At 33.9% G+C, this 23,467-nt stretch overlaps 1 protein-coding gene across 1 annotated transcript in view; it reads left to right on the top strand.

Moving 5' to 3' along the window:
* The first annotated feature begins 827 nt into the window (after positions 1-827).
* Positions 828-23,467, top strand: part of LOC140137894 (synaptogyrin-1-like) — a 36,053-nt gene continuing 13,413 nt past the window's right edge. Inside the window, 1 exon segment of the mRNA XM_072159698.1 lies at positions 828-965. Coding sequence (XP_072015799.1) covers positions 864-965 — 102 coding nt within the window. The 5' untranslated portion in view covers positions 828-863.

Raw genomic sequence — 23,467 nt, 5'->3', positions numbered from 1 at the left:
AAGTGAAATAATTACTGCTACTATTGTGTAAAGTAGGCCTACGATTATCAATGAGAGCTTGAACAGCCAGTGAATCAGAGCCCATTAACGCGGCTGTGTACTCTAGCCATTGTTTCTTTCTCAAAATTGAGTTTTTATGATATGTTTGTACCTTGTTATGTTTTTTATAAATACAAGGAATGAAAATCCAGATTTGTAAACTCCAACTGCAATATTTTAAGGATTTTATTTCACTATTCCACTCGTGTTTGAAATTGAAAAGGAAAGAAAATCTTTGTTGTACCAGCAAGGTACACGCGCGCAACAACTCATCGCGTTGCGCATCGCGCAATTTGTTAACAAAGTTGCACAAAGTTGCACACAGTTACTCAATGTTAATGCAAAGTTGCGCAAAGTTACTCAATGTTAATCCAAAGTTGCATAAAGTTGCACAAAGTTACTCAATGTTAATGCAAAGTTGCACAAAATTGTCAAAAATATTGCAAATTCAAATGACAACTTTAAGCAGTTTTGCACAACTTTGCGCAACTTTGGTCATTTTTGACAATTTTGGACGAATTTGGGCAACTTTCCCCTGTGACATGGGGCCTATTTATACCCATCTTAATGATAAGTTTCTATGGCAAAGGGTACAAACAAAGATACGCTTCATTATTTATATCAGCTTATATCAGTGGGAATTTTCCATTGAAATCGGAATGCCCCTTCGCCTCCGAAATCAGTAGAATTTTCAATAAATCAGCCCTGATTAAAAATTTTCATTACAGGGCGGCCAAGCCTGTTTGTTAAAATCAGGGGTTAAAATTTTCATGTTATAGCGCCCTCAATTTTAGCAGAAAATTTTCACCGAAATCGATGCCAAAATGGATGCAGGCGGAGCTTACGGAGCAGGCAAAGCAGGGGCTGGATTTGACCCCATTACCTATATCAAGAAACCTCAGGTTATTCTTCGAATTATATCATGGGTACGTAACATTCTTATCTATATGTCTGCAATTTTGTATCGTCTATAATATTGTAGAATTGTTTGAATCAATGTTTTTGCATCGATGATGATAAAGAAGTGGTGCCAAATTCTGCACCCACGAATGTTTTATTTTGCTACGTGGAATTCGGATTTAAAACTATAAAGTAGGCGGGGTTGTGTCATTTTCTTTTGATCATTCACAAATACTGATTACTCCCAAATAACTGTACCATAGTATCGAGACAAAACTTGGTTTACATAATCATCAGTTAACTGAAATAATCACTTGGTTGCAAAACTGAAACTGATCATCTGACCTGTTTCATTCATCAATCATGTGATTGTGTTGTCACACAATTATTTCCATCTCAATTTTCAGATAAGGCGACGAAAAAAAGAAACCCAGTTCTACGGGCGGGCGGACCTTTCAAGTAGGGTCGGTCGGTCGGCCTTTTTTTTTCTTTTTTTTAAATGACCCAAAAAAATCACCAAAATCTGGGTTTCAATATTCCTTCATGTAATTTTACACGAAATTAGGGTTAGGGTTAGTTTAGGGTTAGGATTAGGCCCTTCGCACTTGATTATTAGTTTCCTGTTTACCGCCCGCGTCCAAAATTGAAAATCTCAAAATAATTAATTATTTTATTTTTATTTCTAATTTTCTCCTTAAAAATAACTTTCAACTACTTCTACTTGCCATTTTCTGACTTTAATAATATCAACAATAATGATGAATGAACAAAGAGTACAACTCCACCGCCACTTATTTATAAAATCAAATATTGTTGTGAAATAATTAAATGCCCGCTCTAGTCAAAACGAGTCAATAGTTGCTTGTAATAGTTCAAACTAAATAAAGAAAATAAAAGATAATTAATAATTAATAATTAAAAGTCACCTCGTCCCTTTTTCAAAATCTTAAACAGGAAACTAATAATCAAGTGCGAAGGGCCTTATGCTGGTTTCATACTACCCTGCCGCTGAGCGGCGTGGCGCACGCGCATTGCAGACAAACGGACACAATAAAGGCTTGTCATTGGTTGAAACGCCCTGCCGCAGCGGCAAGCGGCAGGAAAGTATGCTGGAGGCTTCAGGGTTAGGGTTAGGATTAGCTTACACAAAATAATTACATGAAGGATCGACCAAAATCTGTTAATAATTTGCAATTTGATAAAATACAAACAAAAATGTTGTTCCTGAAATTTCCGAAATTTGGGTCAGCATTATTTAATTTGTACAGGAAATTTGTTTTTCCAATTTGTTCAAAATCTGGGTCGGTCGGGCCCGTAGAACATGGTTTTCTTTTTTCTTCGCCTAATTGACTTTTTATGAAAATAATGATCGTTTTGGCCAAAATAAAACTTGCGGGCATGTTACTGGAAACTACAATAACAATGTAAAAATCAACTTTCATTAGGCCAATGGAACTCGATTATTAGTTTCCGATTGGATGTTTGAAAAAAAGGACGAGGTCGCTATTTCATTATTCATTATTCGGTTTCTTTTCATTATCCATTATGTCAACAAAATCAATGATTTCATGAACAGCTTTCTCCAAATTTAGGTACCCCACCAGTACCAAAAAAAACAGTATTAATGCTTAGATCATCTTTACAGACATTTTGCAACAGATTGAGAAAAGATTTGAATTTGTTTTCATTAAAATGAAAACAAATTTGCAATTTTTGTAATCACTAGAAATATGATGAGGTAATCCTTAAATTTCCATTATTTGCTACGGTACATATATCCTCTACCCCTACAACTAAGAAAAACTGTTGATTATGATCAGCAGGGGATGTCAGACATTTTGAGAGTTTCAAATTTTGATTATTTGCATTTCAATTTTCAGATAATTGACTTTTTTATGAAAATACAAAGGTTTTTGTCAAATTGAAAAAGTGATGCGGGCGGTCAATAGGAAACTAACAATCGAGTTCCATTAGCCTTAGCCTAGCCCTAGAAGTTTAAATTTATCCTTTATTTTAATTTTATAAATAAATATACATATGTAGTAACTGGCATGAAAGTCGAAAATAATATTTGGTCAATTTTTGGAATTTATTCAAGCCAAAAACACATGTTTTGTGGCATTTTTCGTATACTGTGGCAATCAAACCCAAAGACAAAGACTGACTTCATAAATGCATTCTAGAAAACATATTTGGCCATGTGTTTTAACCTCGCAAAATGCGATGCAATTTCCATCAACTGCTATGCACTTTTCCAAAATGCATCTATAGCTAAAAGTGCTATACATAAATTTGAGCTAAATTCCACGTCGTATTTACCTCAAAAAGCCCAAAAGTTCCCCAACGCATCGCAATTTTCGAGCCAAATTCCACATCGCATTTTTGTGGCATTTTGACACAAAGCACATGGAGATATCGCTCAAGCTACCAATGTAAAGCCCCAGGTAATTTTGGTGGTTCCCGAATCTGTCAAGCTCTTGCAATAGCAAAATTACGTCTGTCAAATCAACGGCTATCAGCAAAAAACTGACCTCTGACCGTTGCTAGTAGGAGATGTTTTAAAGTAGTTTCAATACCCCCTGAAGCTGTATAATGCCAACTGCGCATGAAAAAATTGTTTATGTTTACTGAGCATCGGTTTCAAAATACCCACTGCATAGCGTTACGTCACAATAATGAGCTCATGAATAATTAATGAGGGAAATGTCAATGGCGATATTACACATAAATTTTGACTTCTTGAAAACAATCATGAATTCTGACGGCTTTTAAGCATAAAATCCAGTACAAACATGAATTTATTGATGATAAATAAATGATGAACACATACAACCTGTATTTTCTTGGATATATTTGAGCAACAAGGTGAGTTTGGGAAATGTGTATGATGCACGAATACTAATGGCGGCAGTGATATCCGAGATTTGATGACAATGACAGAAGTTGTAGATTCGCTACGCAAACACAAATATTGCATCGCTAAATGCTACACATTTTTTTTGGCATAGCAAAATGACTGCGATGCAAAATTTGGAAACTGCTTTATAAATACAAACATATGTTTTGCATAGCACAAACAGCTATGCAAAAAAAATGACTGAATTCGAACCCTGTTTGTCACACACTGATTTTTGAAATTTGCAACACTCATTCACCTTCAAGTTCAAATGCCCATATTTTTCAAACCATAGCATGATAAAAGTAGGCCTATACATTTTCTGAATGGAAATTGAGCAAGAAATCCAACAAGAGACTCAGAAACACTGTCAGAAGGTTCTAATCTAATGCTACATTTATATGAATGAGACAAAACATACGTAAACTGACAGTGGTACAGGGGTATAATGTCAGTAACATTTCTGTGTTACCCCTGCATCTTATTTTATGTCATCTATATAAATTTTCTAATAATAGATCAGAGTAAGGGTTTTCCTGCAATATATAAATGTACATGTATGGTGGGGGGCAGCCCTCGAATTAAGGATCTGAAGGGGCACGGCAACTTTTTTAGGGCAAGTTGATAATTGCCGTGGATTTTCACTGAAAAGGCAAGGCAGCACGGCAATTTGTAATATTTCAAAAGGGCATCAAGGCAACTGTTGAAAATTTGAGAAGGGCACCAAGGCAATTTTTCAAAAGCGAATAGATGCATAATTACCGTCAGCTGAATTCGACACCAAAGTAAATGTGAATGTCTGATGTCGATAAAAATCAAAATTCAATTTTCAATCTTATTACATGAGCTATTCCCACAGCTTTATTTTGCTGAAAACCCCATCATTCATAATTAGACTTAATGGTTCAAGATATAATATGGATATTTTAGTGTTGCTCAGAACAACAAAATTAAATAAAGGAAGTTGAATACTCTTATTGGCTATTTGAAAATCAATATTCCCGACATCCGACTCATTTTGCTTGATCACATCACATTTTCAAATGGGTACTACACGCAAGTGATAGTTCATATCTGGACATGTGCTGTTATTTATCTTTGATTTGATGATATAAGAAATGATGAAATTTCAGTAGGGGGTACGTAACAGCTTTCAGGCTGAAGAGCGCCCTCACATCTTAATAATTAAAGAATGCTCAGAAGGATGAGCTGCTTCATGTATCCTAAGGTTTTTGAAACATCACCTTTTTGGGGGGCAGAACAGCCTATCACTTGACTAAGAGGAGTCCAATTACATGCATCAGACATTTGAATTGAAATTATGTGGGAAATTATGCTATGTACCGTACGGTATCTTAAAAAGCAGAATGCTCAGGCCGTTTTGTGTCTATTTTAGAAAAAGTACATATCTTGCTTGTACAATGTATCAAATATACCGTACCAAAACAACAACAACAAAAACACCAAAAAACAAACAAATACCTACATGTACAATGCACCTACATGTATGTTTAGACAGCTACTCCAGACAGTTTGTATTACTCTCAGTCTCACATTCAAGAACAAATAAAAAATATCAGTAAAATTTTGACTTTCCATAAAAAATATTGGCAAAAAATTCCTGGTACATCGGGCATGAATGTTACAAATTAGGAAGATATAAATTAAAGTACTACCCACTTCCTGGTTATAGCCACACCAGTGAAATGGCCCATCTAGAGGATGGGCTTCTTAGTTATCAACAAAAGATGTTACAGGCATGCACATAATAATATAATGTTCATGCTTGAAATTGCACAAGCAATCAAAGCACATGGAATGTATTTATAGAACTGTAAAGAAACGCAAGAGAAATGGTTGTTATGAGAATAAATTTTGTGATTTTCATTCTCTTTCATTCACTGCAAAGCAAACATCAGTCGTTAGTACCGGGTATGTATAACTAGTGGTCTTTTTCAAGATCTGAAGAAAAAAGAGAGAATATTAATTGGAACTTCCGAGCTAATTGGTAAAGGTTGAGTTGAGTTCAGATGTCCATGTAATGACAAGGTTACTGTGTGTAATGAGTTGATAAAATACTTCCTAGAGAAGCTTTGAGGATAATAAATGGGGGAAGATCAGAATCCTCATACCATGATTCTAAATTTAGGCTATATTTGACACTATTTACCATGATGTGTTTTCTGAGTCAACTAAAGAGAATATCGGGGATTTATCGCGGGCCATTCTTATTTCCAAGAGAAATCCACAGTGTACTAATAACCGTATTCAACTTAATTAATGCCCAGGTGCTGCAGTCAGTAATTGTGAAATAAAGCAACAACAAAAAAAAACCTTGTTTTATAGGATTGGTCAGTCAAGATTTCAAAAAATCCTTGAGCCTAAAATGACCCTAAAATATCACCAAAAGCTTGAAAATTTGGCAAATTTGATTTTACACATATGATTTTCGCAAAAAAAAAAAAAAAATCTCCCAAAATGCAAAAAAAAATCTGGGTCTGTCCGGCCCGCAAAACAGGTTATTTTCCCGTTGCCTAAAGGGGAATTTAAAACTAAACATTCAAAATACAGTGTATCTGCATGGAGTCAAAATACTAATAATCCTAAATTGGAAGGTTAGAACTTCTTCTAAATTAGAAGGAAATTTTATTCAGACATTTGATGGAATTTATTTACAGGTGCAAGATAAGGTGCATTGACAATGACAAGGGGCACTACTCCAGTTGTCACTAGACTAGGGGTGCTTAATATTAGGTGGAATATATGGTACAGTGTATATGTACACCAAATTTCTTACCAATTGCCATGCTTTTTCTGTTTTACAAATGTTCAACTTATAAAGGTAAAATGTTCTCAGCACAAAGCAACTGAAGCGGCAGCGTTTTCTATGACCAGGCCAGTGGCATACATGTATCGTCATGCCAGTAGTCAGGCCCTGTGCCCCCATCATGTTCAATTCCCCCCATATAGGATAATTCAGCATCGAAGTGGTTACGTAATTCTCTTGGTTACCGGATCACGCTACTTTGGTATTCCTTCGAGTGCCATATACTTTATGTGGTGATCATTTCGATCGTGGTTCATTACTCTAGCGCGTGATCCCGTTGACATAGTAACATTACGTAACTCGATACTGAATACTCACCCTCTGACACAGGATCAGGCTATTCATAAATTAATTTATTTACAGTTGAATACATGTAACATTTGTAATTTATTCACACTTCTATGCACCTGATTACTGCTATATTGCTCACATCTAAATTTGACTCATTTTTTATGAATGAGCGAGTGAACTCTATAAATAGGGAGTATGATATTGACGTTAGATAGGGATACTAATTTTGTGTCAGGCATATTTTCATGAATTTGCTGTCCAGTGTCCACTTCTGCTGGCGCTGGGATATTTTTTTCTGAATTTTGTTGTCATATTATACTGTAATATTGATTTTTTTGGCAATTTCCAGTATCTTATGAAGTAGAAGGAAATTGAATTTCTTGTGAAAATAAACTTGCTCTTTCTACTTATCAACAATCAGCATTGATCATGAATGAATATGTAGTGCAACCAAAAGCCTGTATGTCATCAAATGATCAAATCTAGTGCATCCGTAGTAGGAATTAATTATATTGATTCTATCCCACGGTGTGATATGCACATCTTTCTTAAATGCCTGTAGTTAATTTATTATCAGCTTGGGATTAAATTAGTTGTCCTCAACAAAATGGGGGAAAATTGGGAGGCTTCTTTCCGGAAAATTAAACATTTGAATATGAAATTTTGGTTCCCAGGCAAAGAGAAATGATGCAAAATATTTTGGGATAGTTTTCTAACTTTTTGAGAAATTAATAAGTACATGTAGTACTTGTTTATTTTATATTTTAATATTAATGTAAACTTATTTAATTGATAATAATAATATTAATAATATAATATTAATAATACTGGGTAATGAAAATAATAATATTAATAATAATTTTTTAATAATAATAACAACAACAACAATAATAATTTATAATATTTAAATTAAAGATAACAATAATTATAATAATTAATAATAATATTAAAATTAATATTAATTTTAGACTAATATTATCCAATAAATGAGCAATTTTTCCCCATTCCCATTTGGGGCACACACTTATGAAATTGAAATATTTAATAAAGTGAATATTTTCATCATGTGAAAAAAAACTTGGCAGCATCATATTTGTATTGAAGTAATTTGCCATTCATCTGGGAGCCTTGTTTACTCACTGATGAAGTAGATGACAAAAAATATAATTACCCACGTCGTTGATTGTATAGTAATCAAGTGTCATTGTGGCTGCTTCCGTATTGAGTTTGTTGTTTGTGCGCGGCGTATAATCAATTGCCGTTTCATTTCATGCTGAATCAATGAGATAAAACCAAAGAATACCAGCTCCATGCAGGCAAATAGTGGATTTAATTACCATAGTGTTACACATGGGGCATTGGAGTCAGTACTCTTTGTGTATAATCTCTTTGCGCTGAGTGCTAATATCATCATATATTCAGCTAGATTAATAATGTAACTGACTTCAACAAGATGTGTATCGAGTGATAGGTGTTATGTTTAAGAGGAGAATCCATCAGCATTGTCACCTCAATGTGTGCCACAGTATATGTGGTGAAAACAATGAGTTTTGATTAATTTCTTTGAGGAAGTCATAAATATGTGATGTGTGATGATTAATTTTGAGAAATGGTTATCTTTCATGTGGACTGATGATAATGATCTTTGGTTTTTGTTAGCCATGAATATTACACATTTAGCAATTCCAGCATCTGAGGTATATTGAGTTAGGGCAATTCATCTTAAAGTGAAACATGTTTGACTTTTTCTGCACTGACTATTGAACCATAGACCCTGCAATTACATGTAAAATTGAAGAAATGGAGCTGGAGGTTACATGGGCTGTTCCAGTTGAAATCAATACACCCGCTTTGGAAGACACAACCAATAAGCTTTCACACAGGGAGTGTGAATTTCAAATTTCAAAAACATGTGTATGGTGTGAGAGGTCATGTCTTCCATAGGGGGTGTATGGATTTCATCAGGAATAGCCCATTGCAGTTACGGATGTGGGCTTTCTCTTTCTTGTTCGCTGTTGCTCTCTTTCTCTCTGTTAGTTGCTCACGTTCACTCATATACTCCCTTCTCACTCTTTCTCTCACCCTTTTACTCTCTTTCTAAACATTTTCCAAAAATTTGTGGAATAGGGCCACTTACATGCTTAGGGGCAAGTTCAAAATGCAAGGCCCCTAAGCTTCTTTATCACTCCTCGTATACATACATTATTATGTACGAAATACAAAAATTGAAGCGCCACTAATTAATATAAAATATTATGTAGCCATTGGGATTTCTTTCATTGATTACTGAGTAGTCTAATATCTGGATTTCAAAGGTAAGTAGTCATAAAAAATTATCAGCTTTTCATTTTGGAACACAAGATAAAAATTATAGCACCTCTCCAGTAAAATTCTCCATGATGTTATACAGCCAATGGCATTCTTACATTGATTAAATAACTGAGTAGTCTAAAATATCTTGAATTCAAAGGTGATCTACCAGTGAAAATTATCAGCGTTTTATTTGCGGACATAAGGTTACAAAAATGATCAGCTTTTTATTTGGGGACACAAGATTACAAAAATGGAAGCATCCTGAATTAATATTCTCCATGATGTTATGTAGCCAATGGGGTTATCACATTGATTACTGAGTAGTCTAAACTATCTTGAATTCAAAGGTGATCTACCAGTGAAAATGATCAGCGTTTTATTTGGGGAAACAAGATTACAAAAATGGAAGCATCCTGAATTAATATTCTCCATGATGTTATGTAGCCAATGGTGTTATCACATTGACTACTGAGTAGTCTAAAATAACTTGAATTCAAAGGTGATCTACCAGTGAAAATTATCAGCGTTTTATTTGGGGACACAAGATTACAAAAATGGAAGCATCCTGAATTAATATTCTCCATGATGTTATTTATAGCCAATGGTGTTATCACATTGACTACTGAGTAGTCTAAAATAACTTGAATTCAAAGATGCTGTACCAATGAAAATGATCAGCTTTTTATTTGGGGACACAAGATTACAAAAATGGAAGCATCCTGAATTAATATTCTCCATGATGTTATGTAGCCAATGGGGTTATCACATTGATTACTATTTCAGCAACGTGTCGCCACCAGTTTTAATTAAAGGCAGTTTCCTAATCCCAAATGGTATCTATGACCTTTATTTTACACACATACCCAAACAGATAATAAAAATTGATCTTCTTTTTTTCACACCATACCATGAATCACCAAATCGACCTTTTTTAAGAGGACAACAGCGAGTGATATCTTAAAAATTGACTTAATTGATCAAATTAGTCCAGAAATATCTAAATGTTATTATGTTAATACCGTACTGACGCGAGTATAGTCCCACCCTGTTTTTGGGTGAACATTTTTCAAAATTGGGGGGTGGGACGATACTCGAATTTAAAAAAATAAAAAATAAAAAAAATTTTTAAGATGTTTTGTATTTTTAATATTAAAATTGATAATTTGTATTCATGTCATACTCTATTAATGAATTCAAAATGCATTCAAATTCAATTTTTTTTTTAGGTCAACCATGAATGATCCTAGCATTTAGGTCTAGGTCCTGGGACACTCCAAAGCCGAAAAAATAAATAACTTTAAAGGAAATCTGTACCATAAACTAATCAATGGGTATATAGTTGCAGTAATAATAAAAACGACAAACAGTAAAAGTCCCAAGCATACGTCCAAATAAAGGAGAAATTCTTAATTCCTTACGACAATCAGCGATCGTTTTGTAATCCATTGTGGCGGCCATATTGATACCCGATTCATTTTATTACGCTGTAACGGTACGCCGATTTTGAAACCAGCGAAATCCGTGCCACAAGCCTGGTCCTTCGTGAACTTTGGTGACACAAAGCGAATACTACCAAAGTTCAGATTCAACATTCGTTCAAAAGAAAACGCGACAATTTTTACCCATAAAACTACAGAAGAACATAAAAATATGTATTTTAAGTAATATTTATGATCAACAATGTCTTTTGAGAACGAAAAGTAAAAACAGCACTAAAAACCAAAATTAAGCTGTGGGGTTGCGAATGCCATAGCAACACTACGCTACGCCGGGTCTGTGTGAAAGGTTACACTGACCGCTTGTGGCAGAAAGGAGCTATCATGACGGCTTCCATGAATCGCAGAAACGAAGGATTAAAAGTGCTATTTCTTTGTTAGGAATATTCCGAAATTCATATAGACTGTCTGGTATGTTTAATTTAGGGGTATATAACTATATTAGCCTTTGATTAGTTTATGGTACAGATTTCCTTTAAAAAAAAAATTGTTTTTTTTATTTTTTTTTTTTTTATTTCTGAAATTTTTCGAAAATTTGGGGGTGGGACTTTACTCGAAGGTGGGACTATACTCGCGTCAGTACGGTATTAGTCTTACTAATTAATTACACTATCTATCTAGACCATTTGAAAGTGCTAGCTGCTAGACTAGCAGTGCTAGTGTGATTTTCTATTCAGTGTAAATTTGTAATGTAAACATGCACCTCCAGTGGCTCTTAATTACATGATGCTCTATAAAAGGGAAATGTTTCTTAAATTTTCAATGTTATTTCGCAGAATGACATGTAGATCAGGAGGTGTCATTTCAATTGTTCTGTTTATCTGTGATTCTTTATAATATTGTGAGTAAAATATGAGAAATTTGCTCATTGCATCAACTTTTATCATTCTTTTGGATATTTTAAACAACTTTAGTAAAACAAGAATTTTTTTCATCAAATTATCATTTCATTTCTCTTTTTAAAATACTACTTACTAGGTGTAAGCAATATGCATTTGCTCATATGAGCTATACATATTAGATGCTCATCTTTCTAGTTGTAATGTACATTGTAATTCGTTTCTACAGTTATTTGCATTTAAGATTCAAACTTAATGGTGGGACCGCGCAATCAATATTTTATAAGGAAATCAATGATTGATTATGACTAATTATTTTTACTGTAGTGTACAGTAGTTGGATGTAATTGAGAGTAGCTCTAGCTCACCATAAATAAGCTGGTTATGTGTGACCCCATACAGTGTTGCCAAACCCATGATATGGTAGCCCAATTGGGCAACTTTTGATGGTTTTTCCTTCAACTTTTACAGTCTCCGATTTGTTGAAATCAATGGTTAAAAAATTGGGTGACTTTTGACATTATCCACCGTAATTTTCTCTTCTATCGAAACCATTGTAAATATAGAAGTATGAAACCATTGTAAATATAGAAATATGTGGGTGACTTTTCAGCTATTTGAATGACGATTTGGGCTGAAATTTTTTGGGCTCTGTCCCAGTGTCCTCCACAGGAAGCCAGAGAAAATTGGTGAAGGGATCAAGTAAAATGACCATCTTATTGGGGAAATTGAATTTTGTAATCTACTCAATTTGAAATTGCATGTTTGTGATATTATGAGCAAGCTAAATGAGTTGACATTTTGTCGCTAATATTGACTTTGAGATAGCCAATAATTCAACCATGGACTGTAGAATGATACAACATCCTTTGTATTTTATTTTTCTGTCAAAATGTCAAAAATGACCATATGTCTGGTCCAATTGTAATGGGAGTTTTAATGGTACGGTACATAAATGAAATTAAAAACAGGAATTTTGATTTAGCTCAACAAATGACTCATTTTTCTAAGGACAGGAAAATGCATTATAGATCCGACTGCAAATTTTAAGATTTTCGCAAGATAACCATTCTTCAAGTACTCATTTTCCAAAAACTTGAAGTTTTCACTAATGTCAAAAATCTATAATGATCTGCAACACAATCCATGTTGAAAAAATATAGAAAAATATAAAAAATTGCAAGAAATTATATAAGAAAAAAAGTAAAATTTAAACAAAATATTTTTTAATATTTTACAAATCCAATGCATTTTGGAGGAAAAAAGCACAAATTTTCCAAAACTGGTGTGCAAAATTTTGCTCTCAAACATTGTGCATTTCCCTATGCTTAGCATGTACACCAATAACAATTCCAAATTTCCATCAAACTGGGATTTGTCCTTCCCATGATGTGACCATTTCAATCAATTATGCTAAAACATCAAAATATAAAGCAACGTGCACACTTATTTTAGTGACCATAGACCTCCAAATAAATTCTTTCAATATCAAATGTTTCTGTTTTTGAGCAAGTAACATGTTATTATAAATGTCCATTCTGAAAATAGCTTCATTCATAATTCCTGAAGGCAAATACATGTAACATTGACTGAATTTAGAAGAAATCCGAGAACTTGTGTATATAACACTAACAGATATACACATATACTGCCACAATGTACACATACATATTTGCACTATTTCATTTAGTTCAGGGTGCTGACAGTAGTAAGGATAAAAGTATGAACATATTTACAATGTAATTGTAAATAAGGCCCCGAACAATCGATTTTGAGTTTCCCGTCACATAATTTTTGAAAACAAGTGAGGTAACCTTTTCATTATTCATTATTCATTATTTTTGTGACTTTCATTATATGACAAAATGCGAGTGTAAAACACGTTATTTACCGCTCACTCACTCAAAGGATGTTTAACCAAAGATATAAACTTGCAAAGAGGCTGCAAGGTCAAAATTGATACCAATTCCTTTCTTTTTATTATTATTATACGTCGTAAAAATCAGCAGTGTCATTGACATGCGATATCATCCACTGCATGACAGTACGACCACTGTCGCATATCTTAATTGATATGTACATGACAAATCTTTAATACAAACGTCAGCACAGTCCCATCAAATTGAAATCAAAATACTGAAACAATTGCAATTCATGAATTGGTAAGCTTAACAACTTCACTATCGAATCTTGCGCCAACAAAATTAAAGGGAAAACCCCATGCGTGTTTTGTTGATGTTGAATACCATAGTTCTTGCAGCAATGTCATAAACACAACGGAGTTGAAATATATAATTTTTTGCTCTTTTTGCATATTAAATTTAATTTAAAACTATGTCGTATACTATTTAAAAATAAATAATTGATCAATTGGGAAAACAAATATAAAATTAACAGTATTAATATATATTTCTTTAATTACCACAAACAACGATATTGTGCAAAGTCACAAACAGCACTGTAGAATAAAAAATCAGACATTGAATTGAAAAATATTTTTTGTTCGACCGTATATTTCGTGCAACAGTGTCACAATAGAGCAGAGTTGAAATATATAAATCTTGCCATTTTGTACAGTAAAATAATGTAAAACGATACTAAGTACTAGTTTAAAGTATATGATTGATATTTATGAAAAGAAATCTAAAAATAACAGAATCAATATATTTTTTTTAAATTCGCACAAACATCACTATTCATTGTGCGATTTCGCGATCAGCACTGTAGAATCATTGATCTGCCAATGACAGCATTAGTCTTTCAGTCCAGTATATAATACGCACGTGGAAAAGGACTGCGACGTCAACATATTTACAAAGCGTTGCGAACCGGGCCTACAGGATCTAGGCTATCACTATCACACGCCAATCAACCGGCCGCAATGAGTTTACTGCCGGTAGCGAAATCGATGTTTTGAATTTGATTTTTCCACTAAAAATGCACGGCTTTTCATCGTTTTCTTGGCAAAATGATAAGTTTTATTTTTATTTTTCAAAATCGCAATAATGAATTCAAGTGCGGGCCTGAAAATGAAGTGCGGGCGGGCGACGGGAAACTCAAAATCGACTTTGCCACGCCTAATATGCCATTTCTAAAAGCACATTAATTTGGTAATAAAATGAACAACTTATCATCAGCAGAGTTTTTTTTTATATGTGATCGGACTCGATCAAAGACCACTTCATGCAGGTACATATACATTAAATGAGCAATACATTGGTTATGATTGCAAGGTCCAATTCATTACTAAATCAATAAATTTGGAGAAAAAACATGAACATATTTACAATGTAATTATAAATAATATGCATATGTCTTAAGTCACATTAATTAGGTAATAAAATGAATCACTTATCATCAGCAGCAGACTTTTTTTGTATGTGTTTAGACTTGGATCAAAGACCACTTCATGTAGGTACATGTACTTCAGAGCAATACATTGGTTATGAAAATAAATTTGAACACATAAAATGATAAATTGATAAGTAATAGGAGCCAGTAAAGTTCATTGAGCAAGGTGGATGCAGAATCCCTTTTGTTGGCTTAACAGGCAAGGTGTGCACTGCCTAGTGTGTTAAAACTTGTAATTTGTTCAAATCAGTTTCTGCAGCACCAAAAAGTAATGGATTTCAATAGTAAAGTATGGATAGTATGAGCGCTCAGGTAACGTGATGCCATAAATCAAGAGAATAATGAATTATGGTTTGGACTGACAGGCATGTACATGTAGACATTTGTTGAAGGCAAAGTAGATTCCCTTAGAATTTAGGAACACTTTGTGTAGATTAGTTTGATATAAAGACTATTTCCAATTTTGAGATCAGCAGTAGCATATTATCAGAGTAAAGGGAGCCAAGAAGAAGGAAGGTAGTTATAATGTCCTCATTTAATTGTATAGTACACTCGGCATGTACAATTCATACATCAAACACAAACATGTAATATGTTGTTAGGGTAGTATTCCTTACAAATTGATGTTAAATTTATAAAAAAAGATTTTTTAAAGGTAAATTTAGTACCTTTAATACCTTTTTATTGAATACGTACACGTATGTTCTAGAAATGGTTACAATTTTACATGTTATTGCTATCTACAGTAGATAGCAATTGTCTCAAAAAGGCAAAATAAAAACTTGCTAGCAATGCAAACCAACATGATAAAATAAAAGACTGTACACAACCTATTTGGGCTATTACAGATGAAATCCATACATCCCTTATAGAGGACATGACTAGGGATGTAAATCTTACGGAAATTAACAGAAATTTACCCCCAAAAAAAAAAAAACAACACCTGGAAATGTATTTTTTGTATCTGGAATTGGATGATGCTGATTCGTCATAAAAAGAGCCATGAACACAAATTATCACTTTGCATATTAAAAACACAAACAATTCTATTATTATTATTTTTTTTGCAATTTCGGGTAACCTGATACTGACTCTCTTACATGGGTAGTGAAATCTCGGTCGGGTACCTGAAAACCCGACTGAAAATGACTGCCTTAAGTAGTGATTGTATGGTAATCTGGTCAAATCATGGATGTAGAAAAATAATGAGTATTTATTTTTCCACCTCCATGGTTGGCTGTTATACATGCAGCTGACTGATGGGTTTGGAAGCATGTAGCAGGTTCAGCCTGATGTAAAATGTAGGACACAGTTTATCTGCTGATATTGTAATCAATTTAATTTGTTGACTGGGCTTGACAAGGCAAGGAGGTTCCTCTGCTGATGTGTCATGTAATGCGATTGTGTGGAAATGGCAGTGGGGCCTGCCGCCTGAGTAAAGTATGTCTCATTAGGAGTCTAAAACAGGGTTTCTGAAGTCATAATACATACTATGTTAGATGTGGTGATGTCTGCATAGGTAGACAAGTGTGCAACCTACAATCTTATGTTATTGCATGGGATGCCTAGGATTAATCCATTTAAGTCCACACCACAGAATTAGAGGAGAACTGGGACTCCCTATACCTCCACGACTCCACGTACAATTGCGCCGTCAGCTATGGGGAGAAAATTGGGGGTATTCGGGTCCTTGCCGACGGTGTGCGGAGACGAACGGAAACAATTCTGCGTCTCATCTGAAGCGTCTTGGTACTCGCGTGCAGGTCGCATCAAGTGCATCTCTCAAATGCGCCCTTCATCCATGTCGCGCTTGCATGACAACGAATACCTTGAGTACATTCCGAAGGAAACCGAATACCTCCAATTTTTGCTCCATGCCTGTATCAAGATGGCGGCCGAGTCCTGATTCTCTGTCTTTAATTCTGTGGTCCACACTCTTCTTGTGGAAGATTTTAGAAATATCTTCCACAGTTCCTGCTAACTTGGTGTCTATTATGCCTTGCCAAGACAAATGCATGTGAAAATGTGCAAATTTGAATCCTAAAATTGTGTCAAAATTAGTTTAAATTTAAATGGTCTTAAAATATGGATAAAGAAGAAGCTATTTTTTTAGAGAAGGTTCTTTAAACATAATTATAGTTTTATATTCTAAAAAAAGAATTTGAAATGTGTTATTTGATGGAATGAGTTTTGACAGTCCAAAACCATCTTTTGTGTAGTGAGTGACAGTCATATTAGTATGCAGGTAGAGGTACTAGCTATCAAAATATAGAAACACAAGAGAACTCTAGCAAACCCAATAGTGGGATAAGGCAGGGACTCACAGAATGCGCAATTGTGATATTAACTCACTCTACACAGGTATCGAATGCAGAAGACAAGTTCCAGTTCATTTTTTTAAAATCAATTTCAGAACTGTAAATTTCCACGACTATTTGGAAATCAGCATTAAAAATGCATTAAAATGAGTACATTGTTTATTAGTAACCATGCATCAAATTCGCGTTTTAGCGAGTACATAAGTGTGATAAGGTTACATAATAATCGGATTAACTACCATAGCAATAGATGAATACAATTTTTGACTATATCGCCATGCACTACAAAGTTCACACGGTACCTATGCATTGAACCATACCATGCTGATCACTCACGTCTGTAAGATTCATATTTTTGAAGTGAGCGGTATTGTATTCAATCTATGATTGCAGATATACACAGGTGATGAGTGCAGCCGGCTTGTAGTGCATGGCAATATAATCAAAATTGTATTCATCTATTGCTATGGTAGTTAATCCGACTCTTCTACAGGGAATAAATGAATGAACAAATAAATGAAGGAGTGAGGGATGCATGAATGAACAATAAGAAATGGAAAGGATTTTTGTGTGTCTTTTTTTGAGTTTCATTAAATTCTGCAAATTCTGTTAATTTCAAGTTAATTTTAGTTAAATAATAGCTTAGTGGAACATAGTTATTTTCATTTAATTTATTTTGTCTTATCATGTTTTCATTTCATCTTATTTTCTATTCCTTGTATTTTTCTGAACAAGTGCAAATGCTAATGTTGCGCAAGGATAGATATTTTTACACTTGAAATCTTATAAAGTAAAGAATTGATCACAGTACCGGTATTGCATGTTATGTTTTATAACAATATGATGTATGATGTTCTATCCCTGTTTGTGGTTAAAACAGATTCCTCTAGTCCCTGCCTGGGAGATGGTTTTAGAGAGATCCATGGTGTAAGATAAGCAATGTGTACAATATATTTTATGCTTGTTTGTGTTCTGCAGAGCAGGAACTTTATTAGAGTGACAAAATCAAGAGAGGAAAATAATCTCCACACGCAAGAATATTTGCAAGCATAAAATATTCACTATTTATTTAGCAAGAGTGGCTTGGCTTATAAAAAATCATATCTGTGTAAAATGTTTTATATCTAGTGGAGAGAAATTTGTATAAATATTTATATCTAGCAGAGATACTAACATATAAAAACCAGTGGTTCTTTGTAGATTTTAAAACATATAGTGTCACAAAAATAGTGCATGGCATGTAACGGCAGTAAAGAAGGCGGCATGGCTTGTGGTGTACCCTCGGGTTTGAAGCAGATCGGATATTAGGGGTGGCTGTAAATAATACGAGATGAAAATACATGTTCAGTTTATATTCCTGGATGGCTATTCATAGCTCTGTAGCAAAGCTGATGGTTGATTGGTCTTCCCATAGTGCACTGCTTCATTGCCATTTTGTTATTTGTTTTGATTAATGTGTTCCAATATCTGTGGATTAATACAGGAAAAATGTGGGATATGCATTGTTGGAAATATGGCCAAAGTTGAAATCCACACAATCACACATCCTTTATGGATGACATGACTTTAATCTCCCACACATAGGGTGTAGATTTCAAACTGAGTCACCCATTCAGGTAACCCTGTTTAAAATAGACACTCTTTGTGTTATATCCAGTAAAATAACCCAATTGCCAACTTAAACACCTGTCCCATTGTTTTATCTATCTAAGAAAAATCTGTGATAATCTCTTTAGGAAAATCAGTTTTGGAGAATCTCTGCAAGAATGGATTCTTGGATTTTTGCTGAATTTCCAAGCATTTAGAAGACATGAACTTTTAAGATAAAAATCTCCTACAAAGGGTGTAGATTTCAAAATAATAGGGGGTGTATGAATTTCACAATTGCCAAGTGAAATAGGAACGACATGTTTTTGTTTTTACGATAGTCGAGCATTTCATGCCCACACTGACTATGAACCTATTTTTCACACAATGCTGAAACATTGCAATGCTTTATGGGATCTGTTGAGTTCTGTTGTTCACGTACTGAGCTAGTCAGGCTGGCACTGGCAGGCAGGCAGGCAGGTCATGTCATAGCTTTACCAGGCCATTTAGTTTCTGTGTGAAAGCACACCACCCCACACCATGCATTTATTTGCCTAGCCTGATTTTCCTAAAATAAAAATTGTCAAAAGGAAAATAATATTCCTTTTTACATCAGATGCTACAGTTTATACAATAATATTTGATTGAAAACCCTACTACTTGGCTATTTCTAACAGATAATCAGACTTCCTTTGCCTGTGCATTAAATTAGCATTATTTTATTTTATTCTAGCAACACTTTTAGAAACTTGTCAGCATGGCATACTGCGGTGTAGTGTGAAAAATGCACTCTATTCCAAAATACTCTCATCTCCAATGTCATGGTTCAATAACCTCCATTTTAATGCTTTGCATGCTGGATGTAATGTTTCAACATAAAAAGGCCCAAGTTTTGCCATCAGTTCTCAAAATATCAAGAGCTATCTCAAGAACCACTGAACCAATACTAGGCTTGTTTGTACTCATTTTAATGCTTTTTTCATGATGATTTCAAATATGATCATGTTTAATTCTGAAATTTTTAAAAATTTTGAAGAAAATTTGGAACTTGTCGTGTGCAGTTGACACCTGTGTGGAGAGGGTTAAACAATCATCACATAACATTTATTTAGGTTATGCAGTATAATTTTTGTTACCCAAAATATTGAAAGGTCATTCTATGAATGACAAACATAATATAGGTTAAAGAACTGCTCCTGATAGATGAGCATGCCAGGGCTCAGGCAGAGTACACTTTGCTCCTCAGGGCTGTACAGTGTTGGATTAGAGGTCTGCTATGAGCGTAGTAAAGGGAATAAAGGAAAATGAAAACACAATAATACCATCTGTTTTGATGTAATGGAATCAGATCTATGAAAATATGAGCGAACTTATATATTTCTTGAAATGGGGAGACTTCATTGTTTTAAGGAAATGCTTATTTGTATTGCTATCCACCTTTATAGTACATTACATCATTTAAAAATGATTGCTTTTGTTTTTTTGTTTTTACTGATACTTACACAATAACCAGTATAATTATGTGACGATGATGGATTTGTTAAATTCTAAAATGAAACAAAAATGAACCTATACATGTTTATTTATGCTGGCTAAAGTATTACAACAAGAATCAATATATGACAATAATTATGGTTCAAATTCTGAAAAAAGATGTCACTGTAAAGGCTAAGTAATGTGCAACCTCCGATCCTACATACTAAAAAGTACACTGTACCTTGAGGACTTCAGTTTACACTTAAACATTAACCGGTTGCCTTTATCATGTTTATTATGGAACCTAGAGATATTTTTTGTTAGCTCATAAGCTCAAGAAACATATCTATTATGCCTTTAAATATTAGAAATACTATACTAAAATGAAAGAAAAAGGTTAACCTCTTATATAAATGTTATCTACTGAAGATAGCACCAAATATTATTTTGTATCTATTTTCCATTATTGATGGTGAGTTTTGTTACAGGATCAAAACTGTACTGTAGGTAAACAATTCCCAATTTATGATTTTGCTATCTACTGAAGATAATATGCAGTGAATATGGCTTTGTTTTTCATGGCTGTTTGATGATTGTAATGCACAAATAAGTGCATCCAAAGGCTATTTTTGTAGCCAGAAAAGCTTAAAACACCTTTACTAGGAATGCTAATACACAATTCTAAATCAGACAAAAGTTCTGCCACTTCTTCATAGAAAGGCAAAATTATTTGTTCTGGTTTGATAAATGTATTCCATTCCGTTCTTCTATAATCAATTTGCTATTTATATAAGATGATACACTTAGATACATGTGTACTTTCCCTTTCCTCTACTTCACATGATTAATGATGCTATCTACTGAAGATGACACTTAATTATAGTCCAATTGTCTTCAATGAAAACATAGTTGTCATTAGATTGTAATGTCAAATTTGTGATGTTAGATGTTACTGATTATTGAGATCAAACTAATGTTTTAAATTAAATAATATGCAGTATTATGCACCTGCATTGTATATACTTAAAAAAAGGGTTGATTGTTCCTAGTACTAGTACCTTATAAAGGTTTTTGTTGCTTCTCAAATCTAAAAAGGACGAGCAAGAATATGTTCAAATAAAATGTATGCGTACAAGATCACATACACAAAAAACAAACAAACAACATTGGCCACATGCTCTCAAGCTCTACACTCATATGTACAGCAAAATGTGTTGTGTGGATTTGTGATGAGTGTGTAGCAATATATATGAAGCACCTGTGAGTGATCTTTCATATCTTGGACTGAGATTAAAGAAAGTGTTTGTGATACATGTAAAAGATAGGAGTATCACTGATTACTACCAAGCAAAATTCACTTGGGAATGGATGCATAATTGAAATAAGTACCATCAGCTCAAGATGATTAATCATTCATTCAAATCTATGAAAATGAACAGTAGTGATGGGAGTAATTATTAATTAAATTAGTCTTGCTATCATAAAATAAATATATTTGCTGTTATTTTCTGTTCACATAATGTGTTTTCATATTTGAAATAAGATGATACATGATTTCATGTTATTTATGAGGAGAAGTTGTATGTCAAGAAGTGCATAAAATATGCAAACTATCATCAGTATGCATGGGTCCCTGAATGGTCTATTTATGTGCCAAGGTGTGGATCTGACTTGCTTGAGATATTAATGTGCAATGAATAGGACTGCTGTTGGCACCTTGGTTTGTGTGTGTATGTGTGTGGATCATTGTTTAGCTTGGCCTGGATAGATAGGCTGTTTAGTAAATGCATGCAAGGATGGAGAGGTTTGGATAAATAGCAAGGTGCAGATATGATGAGGCCCTGCATGTCGATCTATTTCCTTCCTCTGTGTAGGGTTTGAGGCTATGAAAATAAATCTTAATTAGATGGTTATCATTTTGTCTCTTATTAACATTGGTGTACTATTAGAGTGTCTTGCAGAGGGCTATGATGTGTGATTTTTTTGAATACGTTATATGAGGGGTTTGAAAAAGCAGATAGGCAGAAGGAGTTCCAACCTTGTAGTCTAGGAGCAAGGGGTTTTGAAAAATGGTTGAGTTCAACACCCATGTCAACCAATCTTTGATACCATGAGGTGTTAGGATAGACCCTTTGGATCACTGCTAGGAGGTAGTGGACTCAAATTATAGGGTACGTTTTTCGCTAGAGGTCACGAAAAGGTCACACAGGGGTAAAAAATTGAAAATGCTTCAATCTTGTTGAAAGATATATCAAATTACTCGCCTGATGACAAGGATTAAAATAATGTATAGTTTATGCTATCTACAACCTATCGTTATTGAGTTATCCTACAAAAACCTCTTTTTGGGGCTAAATGACACGTTTTGAGAAAGAGATTACATCAGAATTATAATTAAAAACTACTAATCATCAAACACAATTAGGTTCTCATTACCATAGTGGAATAATGGTTTTCTTCTGATCTTCCCATGAGAAAATATTGCAACCTTTGTTTTGCTTGGGTTATCAGCAAGATTCCATGTTTGACAATAACTGTAAAGAGAATTGAGTGCATTTTGAAGATTGTGTTCATTAGCGGATAAAGTAATTGTATCATCGGCATATGATAAGACATTATAATTTAAGCCATATTTCAACTAAACGTCATCATCGCTTAAATTATTGATTACCATTTTGTTAAGGTCTACTCTACAATTTAGTTTTTAGACACAATTTAGTTCAAAATCATAAGGCTATTGAAACAAAACAAAATGTCACAATGCTATTGAGCAGAAATGCAAAATACAGATGCTTTAAAACATTTAAATACATCTCCATTTGTCACTTAGATTTTAATTGTTTGCATAATACACAATTATAGTATGTACAGCACTGTATTAATCTCTTACACAAAGCTAGCATTAACCAGACAAGAATCTCTTACACAAGGTTAGAATTAATCATCCAGGCATACAATAATATTGTAATGTAATAATTATTGATTGGTATGTCACCTCAGCTGTTACTTACAATGGTGATCATATTTAATGTACTGCCAATTCACTGTCCTAGTTATTTGTTCAGAGCAATGTCAATATCACATGTCTGTTTACATGTCTCAATCAAAGGTATGCAGTAGGCTATTCCAGTTGA

This window comes from Amphiura filiformis, chromosome 17 (genome assembly GCF_039555335.1).
Source record: "Amphiura filiformis chromosome 17, Afil_fr2py, whole genome shotgun sequence".
NCBI lineage: Eukaryota > Metazoa > Echinodermata > Ophiuroidea > Amphilepidida > Amphiuridae > Amphiura > Amphiura filiformis.
Note: the sequence above shows the minus strand (reverse complement) of the source record. Positions and strands in the feature narration are given on the sequence as shown.